Source organism: Mesoplodon bidens (assembly GCF_964165515.1).
Source record: "Mesoplodon bidens genome assembly, chromosome: 6".
NCBI classification, from domain to species: domain Eukaryota; kingdom Metazoa; phylum Chordata; class Mammalia; order Artiodactyla; family Ziphiidae; genus Mesoplodon; species Mesoplodon bidens.
Window position 1 is genome coordinate 79,226,527 of NC_138162.1, and position 23,105 is coordinate 79,249,631.

Genomic DNA, 23,105 nt, shown 5'->3' on the forward strand with positions numbered 1-23,105 from the left:
GCAGTATACGCTAGATTCCTCCACTGTACTTTTTGGAAAAAGGTTACACTTTAAGGAGTGAAGATATATGCTCCATCTCTTTGAGGGGAGTTACCTAGATAAATTATTTGGAATTCTTCTGTATGGGAGAGTTGTCTATTGTCTCTTATTTGTTTGTTTATTTGAGCATTTCTTTTATCAGTATGGACGTATGGATATCCATTTTCTACTTTGGGGTATAATCCAATACTATGTTATTTTATTGTTCAAACTGTTCCGGCTTTGGTGAACGGAAGCACTTCCTTTCTGTCTCTCAAAGATGTTCCAGGCTCATTTGGTGTATTTCCCAGCCTGGTCCTAGAATCAGCCATTTCTCCAAAAAGCCCAGTTCCTTTTATTAGAGAATGGTGTTAGAAACCAGGATCTGAAAGTTTGGATTTAATCATTTCTGATTTACAAAAAAACCAATTTTATATGGTACCACCCAATGTTACCTCAGTTTTACAGATGAGGAAACAAAAGCTGGGAGAGATTCAGTAACCTGCTCAAGGTCTCCAAGCTCAAAGTGTCTGAACCAAACATCAAATCTGCATAAAGTAAAGTTACCAATTAAATTTAAATCAATCTTTACTTTGAGTAAAGAATATGAATCATTGGAGCTTGGTGTCAGCTCTTCTAGCTGCTCAAAGATGTTTTGCTTACTCTGTGTTCATAGACTGAGGGAAAAATAGGACATTATTATGAAGTCAACCTCTTTCATCAATTAATTCACCAATTTTCAAAGCAAATTCAAAGCAAAAAAAAAAATGTACCAGTCATTTTTTTTCTAGAACCAGCTGGGTCTTTTAACTATATGCATCACATACTATAATCACAGATCAGCTCAAAAACTTATTCTTGCACTTGTTTTTCTTCCTAAGACTGTGACACCTATAAAGTGAACTACTGATATGTTACAACATCTTTTAGCAGTCTATAAAATACAGCCAAAGATCATTCAACGATTCCCAAAGTTACTGCAGAAGAAATGTACCAACAATTAAATATAAAATGTTGAGTATTTGATTTGTGAGAACTTACAGCATTAGATCAGTTTATTTCCAAAGTTGTTTGTTTTTTGCTCAAAATGTACTCATGATTCTATGTCTTTATATGTCAATCTTACCAATACAAATTAAAATTTACTAGAACACATATCTACAATGGGTTTCTTAAAAATCAAGATTTCCTTTCTACTCATCTAGCACAAAACTTACTAAATCATCTTACTAGAATAGCCTCAAGATTAACTGCTATTAACATCACTGAAGTCAGATTTATGGAGCAATTTCCCTTCATAAGACCAAACCACACACAATCAAAACACAGTTTCAATAGAATCATTAAAAAAAAAAAAAATCACCTAATTCAGATCTTTTTTTTTTTTTTTGCAGTACGCAGGCCTCTCACTGTTGTGGCCTCTCCCGTTGTGGAGCACAGGCTCCAGACGCACAGGCTCAGCGGCCATGGCTCACGGGCCCAGCCGCTCCGCAGCATGTGGGGTCTTCCTGGACCGGGGCACGAACCCGTGTCCCCTGCATCGGCAGGCGAACTCTCAACCACTGCGCCACCAGGGAAGCCCTAATTCAGATATTTTATTTCACAGATATGGAAACTAAAACTCCCGAGAAGTTAAAGGTCTTGTCCAAGTCAACTGCTAGTTAATTGATGAAACGGGACTAAGATCCATATATCTTAAGAACTAGGTTCTCTCTTCACCACTAAACTGCCGTATAGAATATACAATGAATTATATGTGTTTGTGTATATACATTATGGTAGTAAGAATTTTTTTTTGTGGGAGGATTTTAAATTCCTCTGTAATGATGAGGAATCTGTGAACATAAATAAAAATGGTACTCCCACTTCTCTATTACACTCATTTCTTTTTCACTGAATTTAATTATTTTCAGTGCCCAGTCTGCAAACTCAGTATCTATTGTATACCAGGCACTAAAGTGTTAGAGGCTAGGAAACAAGGGAAAAAAAAAAAAGACATGGTCTCTACCCTTAAGAAAGCACTCAGTTTTACGTTTATAGTACCTTCCTAAAAGTCTCCTTTGTTGATTCTTCCTCATCTCACAAACTCTAGAACAGCGCTATCCAATAGAAATATAATGTGAGTCATACATGTGAGCCATATATGTAATTTAAAATTTTCTAACAGCTACATTAAAAACAAGTACAAAGTAATATATTGTATTTAATTAATATACCCAAAATATAATTTCAACATGTAATCAATATAAAAATTACTAATAAGAAAAATATTTTACTTTGGGGGGTACTTAGTCTTCAAAATCTGATGTGTAGTTTACACTTACAGCACATCTCAACGGAGACTAGTCATATCTCAAGGGCTCAATAGCCACTTATTGAACTGTGCAGCTCTAGAAACCTGTAGTGTCCCAGTGCTTAGTCTTTGGACTGGTTCTCTTCTAATATCTATACCCACTACTTTGGATATCTCAAACAGTCTCATGGCTTTAAATAGCATACATTTTCCAGTGATTCCCAAATTATATCTGGCCTAGAACTCTCGCCTGAACTTTAGATTCATACACAACTGCTTGGACACAAACCTAACATGTCCCAAACTGAACTCTTGACTTCCAACCAGCACCTGCCCCCTCACGCACTTAAATATGTTCCTCTTCCAGACATCCCCATTTCAGTAAATAGCAACTTCAACCTTTCAGTTGCTCAGGCCAAAAACCAGAGTCAATCTTGACCTTCTTCATTCTCTCACATCCAATTTATCATCTGTGTCTTTAAAATCAGTTTATTAAATACAGTCAAAGCTTACATAGTTTATAAGATACAGTGAGAATCTTACCTGCTTCACACCACTTCTAGTGCTGAGCTTTATCTACCTCAGTCACCATCATCACTCACCTAAACTACGGCAACCACTTCTTAACTTCCTAACCACTCCCTGCACTCCTACAGTCTACTTTCCACACAGGAACCAGAGTTTTAAAACATAAGATATTGTCCCTCCTAACCTTGAAAACCTTCAATGACTTTCTAATCTCACCCCAAGTAAAAGTCAAAATTTCTACAGCAGCTTATGAAGATCTACAAAGCCCAGTGAGATCTGGCCCATCACTCTCTGGCCTCATCTCCTGTTACTCTCTCCCTCATTCATGCTACTCCAGCTACCCTGGCTTCCTTGCTGTTCCAGAATAACCAGGAACACTTCAGTCATGCCTGAGGGCTTTTCCACTTGCTGTTCTCTCTACTTGGAATGTTCTTAGCCCAAAACTGACAGAGATTGACCCCTGGCTTCATGGCAGTCTTTGCTCAAATGTAGCCTATTAAAACTGCAATACCATTCCTTCCATTCTCTTACTGGTCTTCCCTACCTTCCTTTCCCACTTTTTCTCCATGGGATTAACCAACACTTGATCTACCATATATTTCACTTATTAATGTCCTTTTTGCTTTTCTTCCTCTGCTAGAATAAAAGTTCCACAAGGACTTTGTTTTGCTTGCTCATGGTTCTATTCCCAGCGCCTAGGACCTAGCATAGAGTATACAGTTAATCAATAAATATTTGATGAATGAATGAACAAATGTTGTCAAGTATTGTTTGGGTTAAATAACATATAAAGTTGTAGTATGGTCCCTGGAATAGAGTAGCCACTCATAAACATTAGTCTACTCCCTAACCACTGTGGAGCTTTCCATGAAAGAAAATCAGAATTCTAAAATTTGTAAATTTTTAAGGCCTTCTATCTCATTCTATCCTTTCTCACTCTTTACTCTAAATATCTGATCATCATCAGTCAAAAGACAATTAAAAAAAATAATAGAGGTTACCTAAATTTAATAAAACTAGCTACAAATGTAAAATTCAGTGTGTATTATAAAACACTAATGTGGAATTAAAATTCACAGAAAATTAAAGTATTGTTTAAGTCATCTTTAAAGATAAAGAGCTATAATTTATGGTTCTTTCCTATAGGAAATTTTAAATGAATTCACAATGTTCAACAGGAGTTCACTTTTATTTATCTATAATTTGTATCCTGCTTTCCTCCAGGAAAATTTGTGTTAGTCTAAAGAACCACCAAGTTTTAAAAACCATACATACTGTTTAAATGAAAATTTTAAGAAATGAACCTGGTTTGAATTTTAATATTTCTATAAAGTATTCTGTGTTTAAAGCGACAACAATCAGAATTAAAGAACTTAAGATACTAATAATATGTGGTCCTCCTCCAAAATACTGAGTGCCAGAGACTTCAAATGATTTGCCCACAGAGGTCACAATGTGACTAAACTAACAGTTTGTGATCTTGAATGCTCACTTTTACACTTTCTACTGCACTGCAGTGCTTCTCAAATATACTAACCAACACTTTACAATACAACCAATTATGCTGATTCCTTCTACCCCCCTAAAAAAGGAAGGAAGATAAAAGCATGTATCAAATGGTATACTGTAATTCAACATGAAAATTTATATTTCAGGCAAGAAGGTTAGGGAGAACAGACATAAACCTGCAAAAAGGGGCAAAGTGTATATCAGAATTGTCATGGAGATATTATAAAGAAGAAATAAGTTTAAGATGCCATGAATATGTGATTTATATTTCACTTTTCAAAAAGCTAACAATTCATGGGGCTTATATGTCTTCAGAAATTTGGGCCTTTTCATTTTATCACTGATGAGAATGACGTACCTCACGTTCCACGCAGTGGTAAAGTCTGGGTTTAGAAGTAGCAGGGTGCATGTGACATCTATCAATTCTAAAATAAAGAGAAGTCATATTAAAAACAGTCCTACCCTTGAAGGTGTGGCTTCTCTTTCTTTTAAGGTCCTCTTTATTTTATATATATATATATATATATATATATATATCACATTATACTTGTATCTCATGTCATAGTAATTTTAATGATAACTTTGTTCTAAGCTGTCAGAGACACAAAGATTATCCTCAGACACAAAGACATGAAGATTTTCTTCTACTTATGATAAGTATAACTTTTTAAAAGTTGACAATGAAACCACTTTACAATACGTCTATAAAGAATAATCAAACTAACCTATTCATTCTTTTAGTAGTTTTTGGCACAAAAAAAGAAACACAATTTCTCTACCACTATTCATTTAATTTCACAAATATTTCAAGAATTGACTACGTGCAAATTTTCAAAAAGAAAATCACATATAATCCAACTTAGTTAACAATTCATTTACATTCCCCTGCAAAGATTATTTCTTACACACATTTTTACAGTTATAGCAATGATAAATGCACAATTGTGTTCTGTTTTTCACTCAACATTATTACATATGCATTCTCCTGTATTGCTACAGTATGCATTTTTAACAACTGCATAACAATCCTTCAGTTTAATATATTATCATTTATCTTATTCTTTAGGCTGTTTCCTGTTTTGTTTTTACTGTTACGGATAATACTACTACAAACATTTTTAAGCGTACGTTTTGTCTCATAGATTATTTTCTTTGGATATTTTTCCAGGAGTAGAACTACTATGTCAAACAATACAAATATCAGTATGGCTCCTACTAAACACTTCCAAATTGTTCTCCAAATGGACTGTATCTATTTACATCGCCAAGAGTAATGTGAGTGTACTTATGTCCCGGTAACTTTGACCTATGTAAGTATATTTTTGAAAATGAATGTGGCAGATAAAAAAATTGTACTTTGTTTCTGTTTTAATTTACATCTTTAATTATAATTGTTAATACAAACATTTTTGATTTTGTTTACTATTTTCTATTTTCATTGTATTGTCTGTTCATATTCATTAGCTATGTATCTATCATGGTCTTGAATAAGCTCCATAAGCCTATATTTAATAAAACAAAGTCAGTAATATTTAGACATATCGTCTTCATTTTATTAAAACTGAAAAAAAGAATTTTAGGATTAAGATGATCAGGCTAGGGCATAATACTAAATTATAGTAACCTCTACCAAGCTCATATTAAATGCTAAGTAAATAAGATAATAAAAACTGTTATAATTATTTAGCACTATTATGTATCAGGCACATTATTATTTTATTTACATTATTTCATTGTACTCTCACAATCATAATCCAAGATATTTGGAAATGGACATCTAGAGAGTTTAAGGAATTTGCCCAGAGTCACCTAATTAGTATGTGCAATGACAGCGTCTGACTGCTTTTAATAAGTCAATTATACTGCAGTTGAAATGTCTGTCTACAATAAATAATCGGGGCACTCCCTGTTTAAGTAAAAGATAAACTTTTAAAAATTGAAGAGTAAATACACATAAGTGCATCCCTATAGTCATCTTAAAATATTTTAGTGAACATGAAAATCAATTATTCAATTCTCAACCATCTCAATAAGAGATTAACATTTATTGTGAGCCTATGATTTCATTACTACTGAATATATTATAACATTTGATAAATAAGCAACAAAAGGTAGGATTAGCACACATTTATTTTTGAACTTTATCCTCCTCATTACAAGCATCATGAAATGTCTATATTACAAACATACTGTATAGTATCAATGTATATATTATATAATGTCAATATGTCTATAAAGAACAATCTAATAAACCTCTTCCTTCTTTTACTTTTAGTAGTTTTTGGCACTAATTTAACATTTACCAGGGAAATTAAATACAATTTTCTATACCATTATTCCTTTAATTCCAAAATATACCAAGTACTGACTATGTGCAGAGATTAAACTGGGCCCACAGGACTGAGAGAATGGATATTATGAGAAATGCAAGACCTGATCTTGCCTTCTAAAAGGTTAACCTTTAGTTGGAAAGAATATGTAAACAATTATAAGGCAAACTAAAATAACTGTGAAGTAGAAACATATACCACATTTTGGGGACCACCAAAGCAGCTGCAATTAATTCTTACTGGAGTACCCAGGGAAGACTATAAATGAGTAAGACAGTAAAGGGCACTACAGACTGTGGAAAAAAGTATGAGCAAAGGTAAGAGGCAGGGAACTTCACACACAGTATGCTCTCAAAAGATTATGGGTATCCTGAGAGTGACTAAAGCTGAGGGTGCTGGAGAAATGTACCTGGAAAACAGAATCTGGTCCCAATGTCCTTGTCAGCCTGGCTTTCCATTACTTTCCCTTCATGTGCTACATTCCACCTGAACCAAACACCCCCCATTCCCTAAACATACTGCCCATCTGCCTACCTTTTCTTCTCTGGCTATAACTCAGATTTACCTGCTTCCTATTCTCTCTGCCAGAAATGTCCTCCTATCCCTGAATTTAAAAGAAAAAAAAAAAAAGCATCTTTCTCTATAAAGGCCTTCCTGACCTACATGGTTGAAAGCAATCTTTCATCTCTATGTTCTGTGTATATCTTACTTTGTTACTGAACTTATATAAATATTATCCTCTTGATGAGACTGTATATTTTTTGGATGCAGGTCCTCTCTAATACACCTTCAAATTAGCCATTCATTCATCAAAGATGAAAAAAATATGGCCTCTGTCCAAAAGAAATTCCAAGTCTGCCCACATCACAGAGAAGTGGTAAGAGCACAGGCCTTAAAGCCATTCTGCCTGGGTTCAAATCTCAACTTCTCCACTTACTGCCTACATAACTTAATGTCTTTGAACTTCAGTTTCCTTATCTATGAAATGGGGATCATAACATCAACCTTAGTGTTGTAAGCAATAAAATTCATCCCATTTCTCCATAGCTGTTTGACACACAGTTTGACTCAATAAATACTTGTTCAACTAAACACCATTACTACTTATCAAGAAATGAATATTCTCAACATCAATTAATCAAAGAAGTCAAAAAAATGAGGCAGTTGTTCTTATTGCAAAGCTGTCTAAATTTCTAAACTTGTGTAATAAACAATAACAAAAAAACCACTTGGTTATTAAGTGGCTGTATGAAAATGTTTGTGCATGATGGTAAGGCCTCTGGAATTTTTTTTTTAAGTCCACAATTTTTCAAAATCCATTACACTTTCCAGATAATGAGATAAACTGGTATTTAGTTTCTTGGACTCTCCCTTTCTGCATTAAAAAAAAAATGTGTATTTGACCAATCATAGTTGCTATTTGTTTGTACTTCTAATGCAACTCTCCTTCCCCACCCATAAATGAAGAGGAGTTCATCCTCCACAAGATACTTCTGTATAGCAGCACAAGGCAAAAACTAACATAGAAAATACCTAAGTCCCCACTTTTCATTTTGCGGATGTGTGAAGAGCACTTCTTTTACTGGAGGGTCTCCCCCTAGCAAGGCAACAGCAGCTGTTGGGTTCAGAGCCCAGCTCTACTACTGACTGGGAAGTTCCGAGGCACACCAATCTTTCTGTGCCTTAGTGTCCTCCTCATACGTAAAACTGAGCTAATAATAGTACTACCTCATGGGTGTATTAAATGATTCATACCCATGAATTGTTAGGACAATACCTGACACACAGCAAGCACTCAGTGATAACTCCTGTTACAAAGCCTGTATCTCCTAGCCCAGTTATAAATGATACTGGGATTGGATGCCACCAGAGGGAGGAAAAGAATCTCTTGAGCTGGCTGAGCAGCGACTGCTGAGTGGAGGGATCCTTCTCAAACCCCCCCTGTTCTCTCAACATACTTATTCTCTAAACACACTTAAAACTTATCAACAGCCTTGGCCAACCACCAGTAATGCCTAGTAACACATACAGTCACATGCCCTTCCCCCTTCCTCTTTGATAAACTGCTAACTCTTCCTGATTCAGGACTTAAGTTCAGATGGGACCTCCTTTAAGAAGCATTCCAGTCAGATCCAAGAGGTGGGGGTGAAGTAGAATATCAGAAATGGAAAAGGGCCAATGAAGGAGAAGTAACTAGGTTATAAATATTGGACATAATTAAAGAATTCTTACTGAATTATATATTTTTTTCTGCTCTTCTTCCTCACTGGCTCTGGTTAATGAGAGAAAGGAAACTAGTGTTTCTTGAGAGTCAATGACATGCCAGTGTCTATGCTGGGTGCTTTACATACACTAATTCATGTGATCCTCACAACAACCCTCTGAGACCTGTGAGAATTCTCTTCTCTTGGTGTGGAACTAGGAAAAGGTTAAGTAATTTGCCTAAAATCACTGTTAAATGACTTCAGTGTGCTGATAAATTGAGTCTAAATCCAGCTCTGTTTTTCTTGCAAAGAAGATGCTCTTTCCAACCTAGCACACTGTCTATAATTACTTTGCTGTCTTCAAGTGAGTGTTGAACCAAAGATCTAAAGATAAACATGTATAATCAACAGTTGACTATTTCACTCTCTCCATCTCATCAACTATATACCATTTCTTTGTAGTTTTACCAAGATGTGAGCTATTGATATCCCTACAGTCTCTTGAAATTAAACAGATCTCTCTCCAAACACCAGAACATATACCAGCAAATAACCATTCCTTTGTTACACACACTCCAATATATGACTAGCTCATCATCACATCACAAGGAGAAAAATGAATCAGGGCACATTATACACAGGAAAAAAAGTACCTAAATTTCAGCTGTAACAAAGAGAACATTTAAGGATGTTACAGAAAAGTCAGAGAAAGACCAATATGCTTTCTTGGCTTCAATGCATTCTAGAAATGGCCCAAGGTGAGCAGTCACCTGGTACTGGACACTGGGTTTGACAACTGTCTCTAACAGAGATATGTTTTCATGCATCTAAAAATAAATCCAAGGTCAACTTGGATTAATTAATCTCTTCCTCTAAAATACATTCAGGTTACCACAACAAGAGAGGCTTGAGGTGAGGCTAGTGGTAAATATCAGAAAGGTCCTGTTTATTACAGAATACAGTCACTGAATCAATAGCCAGACTAAGCTAAAACCTTCTTGCTTACCAAACTCTTGTTACTTATTTGACAAATGTCTATTGAACACATAAGAGTGCTGAGTAAATAAAGACAAGCTATAACCCCTCTTTCTAACAAACCCACAACCTAGCTGGGATAAATGTTGTTTAAATAATCAACTACAATAAAGTGTGGTAAGTTCTACTATGTATGCAGTATGAATAAGGACTCCCACCAGAGTGCAAAGGAGTAATTGTTGCTTCCTGGAGCAGTCAAGAGGCTTCACATGTGTGTGTGTTGGCAAACACAATAATAATGACAACATTAGACCTGAACCTGAACTCAGCAAAGGCATGGAATTAAGGCAGTAGTACACAGCAAAGTCCAAGAATGGAACAGTGTTTGTTGTGGCTGGAATGCACATCAAACAGCTGCAAACTCAAATGCTTCCAGGGTTCAAATAAATGGCAAAAAAGAGGCAAAGCAAACCTGGTAAGTAGCAAATGACACTGCCTCAGTGTCTGAAGGACATGAGGAGGTTGCAGTCAACTGGAATAGGCTGCTTGCCTAGTCAAGAAAAGCAAAGGCTATGATCCTCAGCCAATTGCTGCTGCGCAGAAACGGATGCATCCAAGGCTTCTGATTTTTCAAGTGAAGGCAGAAATCCATATTTCCATCCTAATTTTAGAAGTTCATCCTGATTTGAAATGTTTATCCAACAACAAAGTTGTTTTAAAAACAATTTTAAAAACATTATACAAGCCAACCGAAATAAACCTGTGGGCTGGCTTCAGCCTGGGGGCTGAGAGTCTACAACCTCTGATGCTGAATATAAAAGTAGAGGAGGGCTTCGCTGGTGGCGCAGTGGTTGAGAGTCCGCCTGCCGATGCAGGGGACGCGGGTTCATGCCCCGGTCCGGGAAGATCCCACATGCCGCGGAGCAGCTGGGCCCGTGAGCCATGGCCGCTGAGCCTGTGCGTCCGGAGCCTGTGCTCCGCAACGGGAGAGGCCGCAAGAGTGAGAGGCCCGCGTACCGCAAAAAAAAAAAAGTAGAGGAAAAAGCTGGTAATGCAGGCTGGGGACAGATCGTGAAGGCCCTTGAATACCATGTCAAGGATAATGACTCTACCTTGTCCCTCTAGGCATCATGAAACAAGAGGATACAAATATCAGAAAAGCATATTCCAAACTGTGTTTCTAAGAATTGTTGTTTGAAACGACTGACTAGTGGCATGACGGACATGGATTACAGAAGAGAGGCCGAAAATAGGGTAGACCAACTATGAGGTAATATTTGTCCAGATGAGAAAATAAGAAGTGAAGAGATAAGAGAGAGCTCAGTGATGGACTGAGAGCAAGCATTGTGAGAAAGAGGGAAGAACAACAACAACAAAAAGATGGAAGCGCTGACTTGGACATAGAGTGTGGGACAGAGCACTGCTCAGTCAGGACTCCAGTGCTATGGACTTCTCTCTTGCTTTTTGTTTCTGCCATGGATTTTTCATAAATCAGAATTACAGTATCACCCCTCTCACAAACCAAATATGGCTATTACTGCAGCACACTTTTAAAAAATATTAGTTTCTCTCTCAGTAATTTAAACAGGGAGGCTGTGATGGTTACTTTTGGTTAAACTATGGTTAAACTTGGCTGGCTACAGGGTGCACAGATTAAACATTACTAAACATGATTTCTGAGTGTATTAGTGAGGGTGTTTTCAGATGAGATTAACATGTGAATCTGCAGACTCAGTAGACTGCCCTCCCCAGTGTGGGTGAACATCAATCTGTTGAGGACCTGAATAGAACAAAAGGAGGAAAACAGGAGAATTTACTCCTTTTTTGCTTCCTCTGTCTGCTTGAGTTGGGACACCTCATCTTATCTTCTCCAGCTTTCAGACTGGGATTTAAACCACTGGCTCCCCTGCTTCTCAATCCTTCAGACTCAAACTGAATTAAATCACTGGCTTTTCTGGGTCCCCAGCTTGCAGAAAGCAGATTGTGGGACTTCTCAGCCTCCATAATCATGGGAGCCAATTCATCATAATGAATCTCATTTTATGTATATATATACATAAAATCTCTATTGGTTGTTGCTGTGGAGAACCCTGACTAATACAGATGATTTTCAAACATCTAAGGAAGTCAGCACACTAATGAGAGCATGAATTCAGTTTGGTTAAAAAGAAAAAATATATATCCCCAGAATAAAGGTCACCTGCAGTTACAGAATACATTCTTAAGGGAATGCCTAGGATTTTGGCATGATCTATCACAAAGACACTGGCATTTCTGAAATTGTTCTTAAACTGCCAGCTTTCTTCACTTGGCTCTTATATGTATATTTTCTACAAGAACAATTTTAAAAGTATAGCATTTTCATGAAATAACTGCTTTTTCCTAATACTTTTAACTTTCTTTCCTCAGCAAAATTCACCACTGTGTTCTTCAGTTCACAAGTTTAGCAGAACACTCTTATGTTAGTCAGTCTGCATTTTCAGGTATCTTTTTTTATCAAATCAGAAACTCACTCCCATATTTTTACCAATAATACAATATACAACTTGAGTAATATATGACACCGCATTGAACTATACTGTCGCTGCCCCCAAAAAGTGAAATTGAAAACTACTTCCATGAAGATATAGGTTAAGATAAAATCAAGTTGCTTCTGTACACACGCACAGTTGCATCAGAATTCAAACCTTAGATGTCAGCAATTCATGTGAGTGAGCTTAACCATTTGATCTTCTGCCTGGGTTCTCCTGGGTCTATCAAGATAAAACTGCATGATGCGGAGATTTAGCAAAGCCTACAGTGCACTGCCTAGAAAGACAAGAAACAGGGAAATGGAGAGGAGAACTTGGAAGACTACAGGAAGAAGGCGGGTTGGGCTTGCATACATGAATGGGCAAAAGCTAATGATCTGAAAAGACAGCCTTTGACACTTTCAAATTCATACTGTTTCTTCTCTACAAGAGCATCATTTGTCTCCCCCTGCAGAGTTAGTTATGTATTGGCTCAATCATACATTTCTGTGTGCCAGAACATACACAATATAGCTCTGTTAGGCAAAAAAATAACTTGATGGATTCACATGGTGCTACTTTGTACCTTAATGTTGATGAAAACTACTATAGGGTAATGGAATGGAGAATGAAAGAGGGTCTAACAACAGATAAATGCCCTTAACTTTAAGTTTATGCCTAAACTTATGCCTTTAAGTTTCGGCCACAAACTTAAGTTATGCCATAAACTTAGACATAGCCTTATAATTAAGAAATATATATATCAGTGGACTAATTGAGTGAAACAGAAAATAGAAACTATTTCACATTAAATCTTCAAATCAGATTACCTTTTCTACTGGTCTAAACAGGGAAAAGTGCTATTAACCTATTATGACAGTATATTAAGGACAATGGCAAGAGGAACACAAGGAAATTGGTATGTCACCTTTGGCAACACTATTCTCCATGAAGAGATTGTTTCTCACTCAACTGTAAGCTTCCTGAGTAAAGGAAACAGGTATTATTCATCTTTTTATCCCCCACAGTACTTAGAACAGCTTCAGGTAGGAGTAGGCCCTCGGTAATGGCTACTGAACTTATAATTAAAATTCTCTAAGAAACAAAGTTCTTATTCAAAATTAGCTACCAGATATACTGAGCATTTTTGAAGGTACTGTTGTATGTGGGAAGGGGAAGGAGCTTTACAGAAACAGTCAAGAATATGGTCTTGGATGAGCACTCTCCAAAAAAGTGAGAACTCAGATCTTACGTTTACCTAAAAAGTAAACTGAATTTGTGTACATAGAGGCTTAACATCACATACAGGGGGAAAAAAAGGAAAAGACACCAGGTGGGATGAATAGGGATTGTCTGATGCAGCAAAGAACTACCTCAGAGAAGCAGAAAAATGAAGAAATAGGATGGTTTTCTTTTGCTCATTTCAGCATAGGAACCGAACAGAGTGGGCCAGAGCTTACTTGGGAGTCAAAGTACAACAGCACCATCATAAACCACTGACCTGGTTCACAGTATAACTACCACCATCACACCTTGGTTATCTCATTTGGACTGCTATTAAATTAGTGCTATGGCTCATAACGTACTAAAGGACTAGAAACCAGAGAATCAGAGCTTGTAGGGACTAGAGTCCACTTCACAGATTTTCAAACTGTTTTTAGCCATAAGATGCTTTCTTCAAATATCTTACAAATGACCCCAATACATTAAAAAAAAAATCAGAATATCTGTTTGCAGTAGAGGGCCTGGCACCCTGCTTGAGGCACCTTCCACAGAATCATCATGGATGCAAAATTAGAAAACGAGTGATGAGTCCAAGCTCCTCAGTTGACAGAGATGTTAAACGCCTGCCCAGGCAGTGAATGAAAAAGCCAGAACTAGAATCCAGGAATGGCAACATCAGAGAGGGTTCTTCCCACTATATTTCATGCTGCTTCTAAAAGTCAAAGAAAGAGGATAGACTCCATACTTACCATCTTTGTTCAGCCATTGCTTTCTTGTTCTGTACAAAAGGAGTTTGTTGTGGACATACGGTAAAAGGAACTTGACACACCAGCTCTCCACGCCAAGTTTGTTTTCAACCAGGACTATGGGACTCCGATTATACCTAGCTTCAGGACATGGGATCAGGCCAATTTCATCTCTTAATATGTAAAACATAAAAAAGAATTAAAGATAAGAATACTAGCCTTTTCAAAATTTTTCATATCCTACAGAATATTAAAAAAACTGTACATATTTCCCTTTCTTAAAAATATTTAGCTCACCACTGGATTGGTAGAAATAATAATCTTTTAAAAGTTTGATAATACTGACAAGAGTATGGAAAAATTAGTAGGCTGTACTCGCTGTTACAGGAATGAAAACTGGTCTAATCTTTGAATAGAAATTTGAAAATGTCTGTCAATTTTTTAAGTACATATACCCTTTGACCCAGTGATTCTACTGTTCAGAAATTATCCTGTGCCAAAATATATGAATTCATTGGATATTCATGGCAACAGTGCAACAATCTGGAAATACTCTGAATGTGTATCGAACAATATAAGACTGGTAAAATAAATGTGGTTCATCCATGTGACAGAGCTGAAAAAAAAATAATGAGGTAAATCTGCATATGCTGATATGGAAAGGGTGCCAAGATACATAAAACAAAAAAAGCAAAATGCCAAACACAGTGTACAGCACAAAGCCCTTTGTATAATCTTTTTTTTTTTTTTTGAGGGCAAAGTCCTAGTCTTTTTCTTTTCTTTTTTTTTTTTTGGCTATTCTGGGTCTTCATTGCGGTGTGTGGGCTCTTAGTTGTGGGCTTCTCTCTAGTTGTGGTGTGTGGGCTCTAGAGCACATGGGTTTAGTTGTTTAGTTGCCCCACAGCATGTGGGATCTTAGTTCCCCCACCAGGGATGAAACCCGTGTCCCCTGCATTGGAAGGCAGATTCTTAACCACTGGACCACCAGGGAAGTCCCTGTATAATCTTTTAAAAAGATATATAGATGCACTAAAAAATTTCTTGAAAGGATACCAAGAACCTTTTGGGGACAGGATTTATTTTTATACAGTTTAAATTTTCTAGTTACTCGTACATATTATTTATGATTTTTAAAAATGTCAAAAATGTTTTTTTTTTTTTTTTTTTTGCGGTACACGGGCCTCTCACTGCTGTGGCCTCTCCTGTTGCGGAGCACAGCCTCCGGACGCACAGGCCCAGCGGCCATGGCTCACGGGCCCAGCCACTCCGCGGCATGTGGGATCTTCCCGGACCGGGGCACGAACCCGTGTCCCCTGCATCGGCAGGCGGACTCTCAACCACTGCGCCACCAGGGAAGCCCTCAAAAATGTATTTATGTTTGCCTGCTAATAAATATATGTAGACCAGATTATTAATAAAATTATATTATCAGTGAGACTATGGGCCATATTTTCTTTTCTTTTTTATAATTCTTTATATATTTCTAAAATAAAAAACATGCTAATATGTAAATATTGTTAAAACACAAAATACATTTCAGGATTTGACCATTTTCATCTGTGGTGGCTTCTATATCCCTTAATCCACCTCAACTTAAGTTGAAAATTTACATTACAGGCAAAAAATAGAACTAGCATATGACCCAGCAATCCCACTACTAGGCATATATCCTGAGAAAACTGCAATTCAAAAAGATACATGTACCACAATGTTCACTGCAGCACTGTTTACAATAGCCAGGACATGGAAGCAACCTAAATGTCCACTGACAGATGAATGGATAAAGACAATGTGGTACATATATACAAGGAATATTACTCAGCCATAAAAAAGAATAAAATTAGGTCATTTGTAGAGATGTGGATGGACCTAGAGTCTGTCATACAGAGTGAAGTAAGTCAAAAAGAGAAAAACAAATATCATATATTAATGCATATATGTGGAATCTAGAAAAAGGGTACAGATGAATCTATTTGCAGGGCAGGAATAGAAATGCAGACGTAGAGAATGGACATATGGACACAGTGGGGGAAGGGAAGGGTGGGATGAATTGGGAGATTAGGATTGACATATATACGCTACCATGTGTACAACAAATAGCTAGTGGGAACCAGCTGTATAGCACAGGGAGCTGAGCTCGGTGCTCTCTGATGACCTCAATGGGTGGGATGGGGGTGGGGTGGGAGGGAGGTCCAAGAGGGAGGGGATATATGTACACATACAGCTGATCCACTTCGTTGTACAGCAGAAACTAACACAACATTGTAAAGCAATTATACTCCAATTTAAAAAAAAAAAGAAAATTTACAGGCAGAGATTTAATAAACAATACATAGGGCAGTTGACTTACACAGTAAATGAACCAACAAGCACAAAAATATTTTTGTAAAACCTGCACTCATTCTTTTCAATTATAAAGAATTTACAGTCTTGTCTATGTGAAACATCCTTTCTCAAATAGTATGTTCTTCCATTAATTAATGAACTTACAAGAAACCTTTTAACAAGAGCAGCTGACATAAATATTTTTAGAGCGTCTAAGCAGATTTTTTTTAATGTGTTTTTTAAAAACAGAATAAAGAACTGGTTTTCAGAGCTTGTGTGTGTGACAGCATCTATTATGCCCTTGAATTCCCCTGCCAAGACAGTATGCTGGCTGACAAATGCAAAGAGGAAAACTGTTCAATTACAGGTTATAAGAAAAGCACTCTTTATCTGTTAGGCCACCATCACAAACTGGTGGGAGGCTGTGGAACTAAAATAAAATCCATCCTGGAAACTCTAAACTGGATAGCTCAGAAGTAACCTACTTTCTCCTGATCACTTCATTAGTGACACAGGGATATATCAATAAAAGAGGGTATTCTAGGGGTTGCAAGTCACTAACCGTTCTTTTGAGCTGATCTAACTCCCAAGTATACTTTGGGACCTAAGGCTTTTTGTCCCGACAACTGACTCAGTTGACTCAGGGGCGTTTTGGTACACCATGCCAGCACTATCTAAACATTTCCTGAGTACTACAATGAATGGGATACTGTGTTAGGTTCTGAAAATGCAAAAATGAATAAAACAAGGTGGTCCCAGACTACACAAAGCTGATGGTTTTGCTGGGGAGTTGTGTCAATATCTAAAATAAAATGTTAACACTTTGCCACTCTAGTAATATAAATGAAGTTCTTAGGAAGAATGGGGGCGATGCTGAGAGAGCATCTGAGGCCAATGTCCAGTATTTCAAAATATATTTTTGTATTTGGTGATATGAATTCTAATCTAATTTAACACACTATTAGGACAACAAGCCACATCTAGATCTATAACTGACTAAATACATGTCTGAATTGCTGGTATTTTCTGGTGTTCAGGTACTACTATGTAAACAATATTTTAAGAAAACTAGAATTATAGTTAAAAAATAATAAACTCTGTAATTATTTCAAAAAAGTCTGTTTTCTGAGATCTAACAACCACCTACAACACTACAAAGAACTGCAAAAGTCAACAATATGAATGTTAGAGTAACAAGAATAAAAGAATCCTAGCTTCTGAGTATAGTCCATTTGCGGGGGGAGGACTTTTTACTTAAATTCGCAATGTAAAAACCTGCCTTGCTCACTATTTACACCACACATAAAATGCCCAACTAATAATCTTGTACCTAAATGAAAGTACAGAACCATCTGCACAAATAAAAACACACTGCTTTAGTTGGCTATTATCTTTCCAAGAAATAATTTTACAAAACAAGAATGCCTTGGATATAGCAGGTGCTCAATAACTGGAACACTGATTATCAGTGATTATCAGTGCACTTCAGTGATAATATTCAAATCGTTTTCAAAGAATATCACTTCTTGACTCTCCAAAAGAACATTACCTCTGATTTCCTTCTAATGCAGTGGGTCCAAATCCTAGGTTTGTCAATATGATATAGATATATCTCTCTATATATGTATCAATATCTCTATCTCCTGCCACTTGGCCTCTGTAGACCTCAATTTCTTCATTTGTAAAACAGAGGAATTACATTACATTTCTAAATAAGGGAAATGGGCTGCTAGGTCTCATCCAGCTTTCAAATTTTATGACTGAGAAACCCAAAAGCTATTCCCATGTAAAGAGAATGAAAATGGTCATATCAGGGAATATGAAGCACTATGAAAAAAAAGGAAACATTAAAAGAGAGGTAGGAGGATGTAGAGACAAAAGCACTCAAACTTCTAAGGTCCAGGGTTCTAGTTAGTCTCTGTTCTACCACTGATCAATGTGAATTTGACTAGGCACTTGCCATCAGTATCCTCATCTGAAATACAGAAATAACAATGCCTTCCCTGCCAGTTATGAAAAGCAAATAATACAATGTAAAGACTGTGGTAAGCTACAAAGTACCAGGCAGAGATGAAGTATATTACCATTAATTCAGTTAAGAGCCTGAGGTCAACCAGAAAAGTTCCTTGGTTAACAGATAATGGGAAGCTAAAGCAAAGAAAGTTAAGCCTTTGTCAAGTTATTTGACCCTAAGATACAGTGTTTTGCTGCTTCCTAAAAATATAACATGTACTTCATAAAGGTAGGTCAGTAAGATTCCAAATAACAGTGTGTTTGACAGATTTCTCCTATGCCTAGTCCCTTAGGTCATAGTCCACTTTTTTTCAGACAATTTAGAACAGAATTCCAGAATCATTTTGAAATTGGAAGGGACTTCATTCCTCCAGTCTCTCATTTTGTCAGATGAGGGAACTGAGATCCACTGAGGTTAAGGTGATTACTCAAGGTCATAGTGCTAGTGGCTTAATTCAAAATCTGGATCTCCTACTATTTAGCCCAAAACACTAGTGAAAATAAAGACATCAGTGAAAGCAAGCAGGCTTTAGATTAACTCCTTTTAGAGTTCTAGCATGATTTCTGGCTATTTAAATTCTAATTTCATACTCAAAGTTGGAAAATTCAGGGAAAAAAAAACTAAAAGTCATTTGTCATCCCTCTACCACCACTAATGTTGGGTATGCATCCTTTTTTTCTAAGTAGTTTACAGAAGTGGGATTATATTGGACATACTCTTCTATAATCCTTTTTAAATATTTATTTATTTATTTATTTGGCTGTGCCCCATGGCATGCAGGATCTTAGTTTCCCGACCAGGGATGGAACCCGTGCCCCCTGTGGTAGAAGCATGGAATCTTAACCACTGGACTGCCAGGGAAGCCCCTATAATTCTTTTTTTTTTTAATTTAACAATTCACATTAAACATTTTCTTATATAATTTTTGTATCGTTCATGGTTGCAATGAATGTGCTGTAAACATCAAATACATCTCCAGTTATTTCTTTATGAAATAGTCTCATAAGAGAAATTTCTGACTTTCACTACCACCACATTCCATTCTTTTTTATTTTTAGGTTTCTGGCAATTTAGATTCCTGGTGCTTAACCAGGATACTCAAGTAAATATCTGCATTAACAAGGTCATGGGATTTTTACAAACATGAAAATTTGGGACAGCGATCAAGTTCCAATCTTTTCAACGAGAAACCACAGTGCTCACTTTTTAGGTTACCTTCGAAGGCTGCTCCAAAGGAATAGCAACATGGAATGAAACTACATATTTACTTAAAAAGATCATCCACAGCATGGTGTATCTCCCTTAGCGGTTCACTTCACAATGGGGATCCACTAACTTCCAGATGAAGTTCAAGGTTCATACACCACTGATACTGACCTTGTTCCTCATGTTTAGACAGCTTCTCTTGTCTGTACTTTTCAGAAACATCAGTCTAACTGGAGTAGGTCCACTTATTTACAAAAGTAATATTGACCAGCTTCCTGTCAGGGAGGTAAGGATGGTCCCCAAATATTAAAACTGAACCCTGTAATGTGGAGTGACTAAAGAGAAAACAGCCCGAGATTCAGCAAATGGTACAAATCTTTTTAATCTAATAGTTATTTTTTTTCCTTCAAACTGGAATTCTTTCCAGAATGACCAAAAAGTTAGAAAAGTATCTAAAAGAACTGACCCTTGCATATTGTTAACTAAAACTTTACTGGTGATTAAGATATTTCAGAGACCTCATAAGCTTTCTCAATTCTAAAGATTACTAACTATCATTGAAATTATATTACTGACCCTATTTAGAAAACAGATGCACAAATTACTATTGTTTACTGAGTGTTTATTATATGCAATGCTCTGTTTTAGGTTTTACATACACTATTTCATTTATTCCACACATTAATCTTATAAAGTAGGAATTTTAATTCCATTTTATAGATGAGGAAAGAGTTTTGTCTGACACTACTCAGCTAGTAAATAACAAGCCAAGGTTCAAACCCAGGACTGTGAGACTGCAAACCCAAACTTTTACAAGTATACTATTGTTCAAATAAATAGATAAAAATCAAGTGTAAGAAGTCAATTAAGATTCTATGCTTTCCTATTCTTCAGTTCAACTTGCAGACGATCTGAAACTGCCTTTCATTACTACTGCCTTACTCAAAAGTTCTCACTGGGGCCTACCCACTGCCTAAGAAGTATATTTTCCCTGAGCCAACTCTTATCCAAGCCTCATGTCTCAGTTTAATTGTTATTTCCTCAGGAAAACTATCTTGACCTTCCATCCTAAATTAGTCCTCTCTGTTATTATTCTTTCAAACTATCTTTCTTATCCTTTGGGGCTCTTTTCATAATTTGTGTGTTGATTTGTTTAAAGTTCCACTGGGCAGGGACCAAGTGTGGTGTGTTCGTCAATCTATACCCCAATCCTAGCCCCATATACCTAGAGACCAGCACTGTATCTATCAAATAGAAACATTCTTTTGCTGAATGCACCAATGGAATGAATGAAATTAAGTCAGATAGTCAAGGACTTCCATAATCTGTCCCTACTTTATTTTTTCAATCACATTTTGTTACTTTTAGTCTATTCACTGCTTCTTGTAGAGGTCTCCAAGACTGTAAATCCTACCTTGTCTTCAAAGTGCCACTCAAAACCCCACCTCCCCTAAGAGCACTAGCCCAGACATACCCAGCTTCCCTTTTAACTAATAGACTCACGTACGACTTGCTTACCATACTGCTAATCCAGCCCTTATTATAAACTGCTTTGCAGGGTAAATGCACTGTTCATACATACAAGTCTTAGGTCTCCATCTAGACCTGCACTGTGCAATACAGTGGTCACCAGGCATATGTGTCCATTATGTATAAATCAATTAAAATTAAATGAAACTTCAAATTTAGATCTTCTTTCGCACTAGCCACATTTCAAGCACTCAACAGCTATATATGGCTAGTGGTTACCATTTGGACAGGACAGATAAAGAACATTTCCAACATCACAGATATTTCTGAGGGCCTTGAGTACAAGAACTGTATTTTATACTTCTTTCTATTCCATACTGTGAAGATGGTAGCTACATAAACAGTGAGAGTTCAATAAATATTACAGAGTAATAAAAAATAATAACTTTCTGGATAAGAGAACTTTGACCTGACCCTAATTACACTGTAAACAGCTGTCCTCCACACTAGCACAGCGTCTGTACATTAAGCTAATACCTGTCGCTGGGTCAAGCCTTCAGTTATTTTTCCAAAGTATTCTCTAGGAGTCAACCGCACAAACAACATTTGCATGGTATTTTTCAGTTTATAAAGTGCTTCACATTCATCATTCAGTTGGCCAATATATTTCCTAAGGAACACAGGGATTCAGGTTAAGTCTACTATTTACCTAGTGGCAACTAAGTGCAAGACACTGTGTGAGATGATTTCCCTATGTTTTCATCAGCCTCTAGAGCCCATGCTCCACAACAAGAGAAGCCACCACAATGAGAAGCCCGCGCACTGCAACGAAGAATAGCCTCCGCTCACCACAACTAGAGAAAGCCTGCACACAGCAATGAAGACCCAACGCAGTCAAAAATAAATAAATAAAATAAATAAATTTTAAAAATAAAAGAGAAAGAAGAAACAGGCTGAGAAAGGGTAACCTATCCATACCCACCAGTAACAAAATCCACATTTCACCCATTATATCTTCAACTCCTACTGGCTAGAAATTTCCAGAGACAAAGTCAATATATTTACTGTAGTAGATGTTGGCTAATAAAATTATGATCTATCTTGTATTTGTAGAAAAGAGGAAAACAAAAAGTAAAGAATAAAAAACTTTCTTTTATAATACTGAAAAGTGTAATTAGGTACTAACTTTGAAGGTAAATGATGCCTTTTTCTTTTAACTAGAAATAGAGCATATATATTTTGGAAGTAAAAGGGTTAGATGAGGGGAGGAAGTATGAGCAATTTTGAAAAGTCCAAATTATAAGACATTTTTAAAGACTCATTATAGTATTACTGGAGATATTGTTACTGTAGGGAATATGTACTAAAATATAGCTGAAGATTAATATTAAACAATGAGTTAAGTTATTTAAAATTTTCAGATCTATATCATTATTTCATATTATTTCAAATGCCCAAATTATTTCAAACTTTAAAAAGTACTAAATGACCCAAATGTTTATTAATAATTATGTTATGCATTGGCAGAGAGCACATTGATGAGATCTCATAAAAAATGCGATGGGGGGCATTAAAGTCCTTTATGAGTTTCAATAAATATGATCCAGAAGAATTGGGATGTGTTCCAAACTGCACTGTGTCAACCTGCCAGGCCAATGAACACTCAAACTCAAGTTTTTTCAAATATGAAATACTGATGCTTTTCTAGTCTACTTCAAAGAAGGCAAACTAAGATGATTACTGTACTTATTAG

At 36.5% G+C, this 23,105-nt stretch overlaps 1 protein-coding gene across 1 annotated transcript in view; it reads right to left on the reverse strand.

The window, feature by feature from the left end:
• The window catches only part of PTAR1 (protein prenyltransferase alpha subunit repeat containing 1), a gene marked incomplete at its 5' end in the record, with an annotated part of 47,947 nt that overhangs the window by 22,974 nt on the left and 1,868 nt on the right, over positions 1-23,105 (reverse strand). The window contains 2 exons of the mRNA XM_081238334.1: positions 4,707-4,773; positions 14,341-14,510. Coding sequence (XP_081094460.1) covers positions 4,707-4,773; positions 14,341-14,510 — 237 coding nt within the window. The remainder of the gene's footprint in view (positions 1-4,706; positions 4,774-14,340; positions 14,511-23,105) is intronic.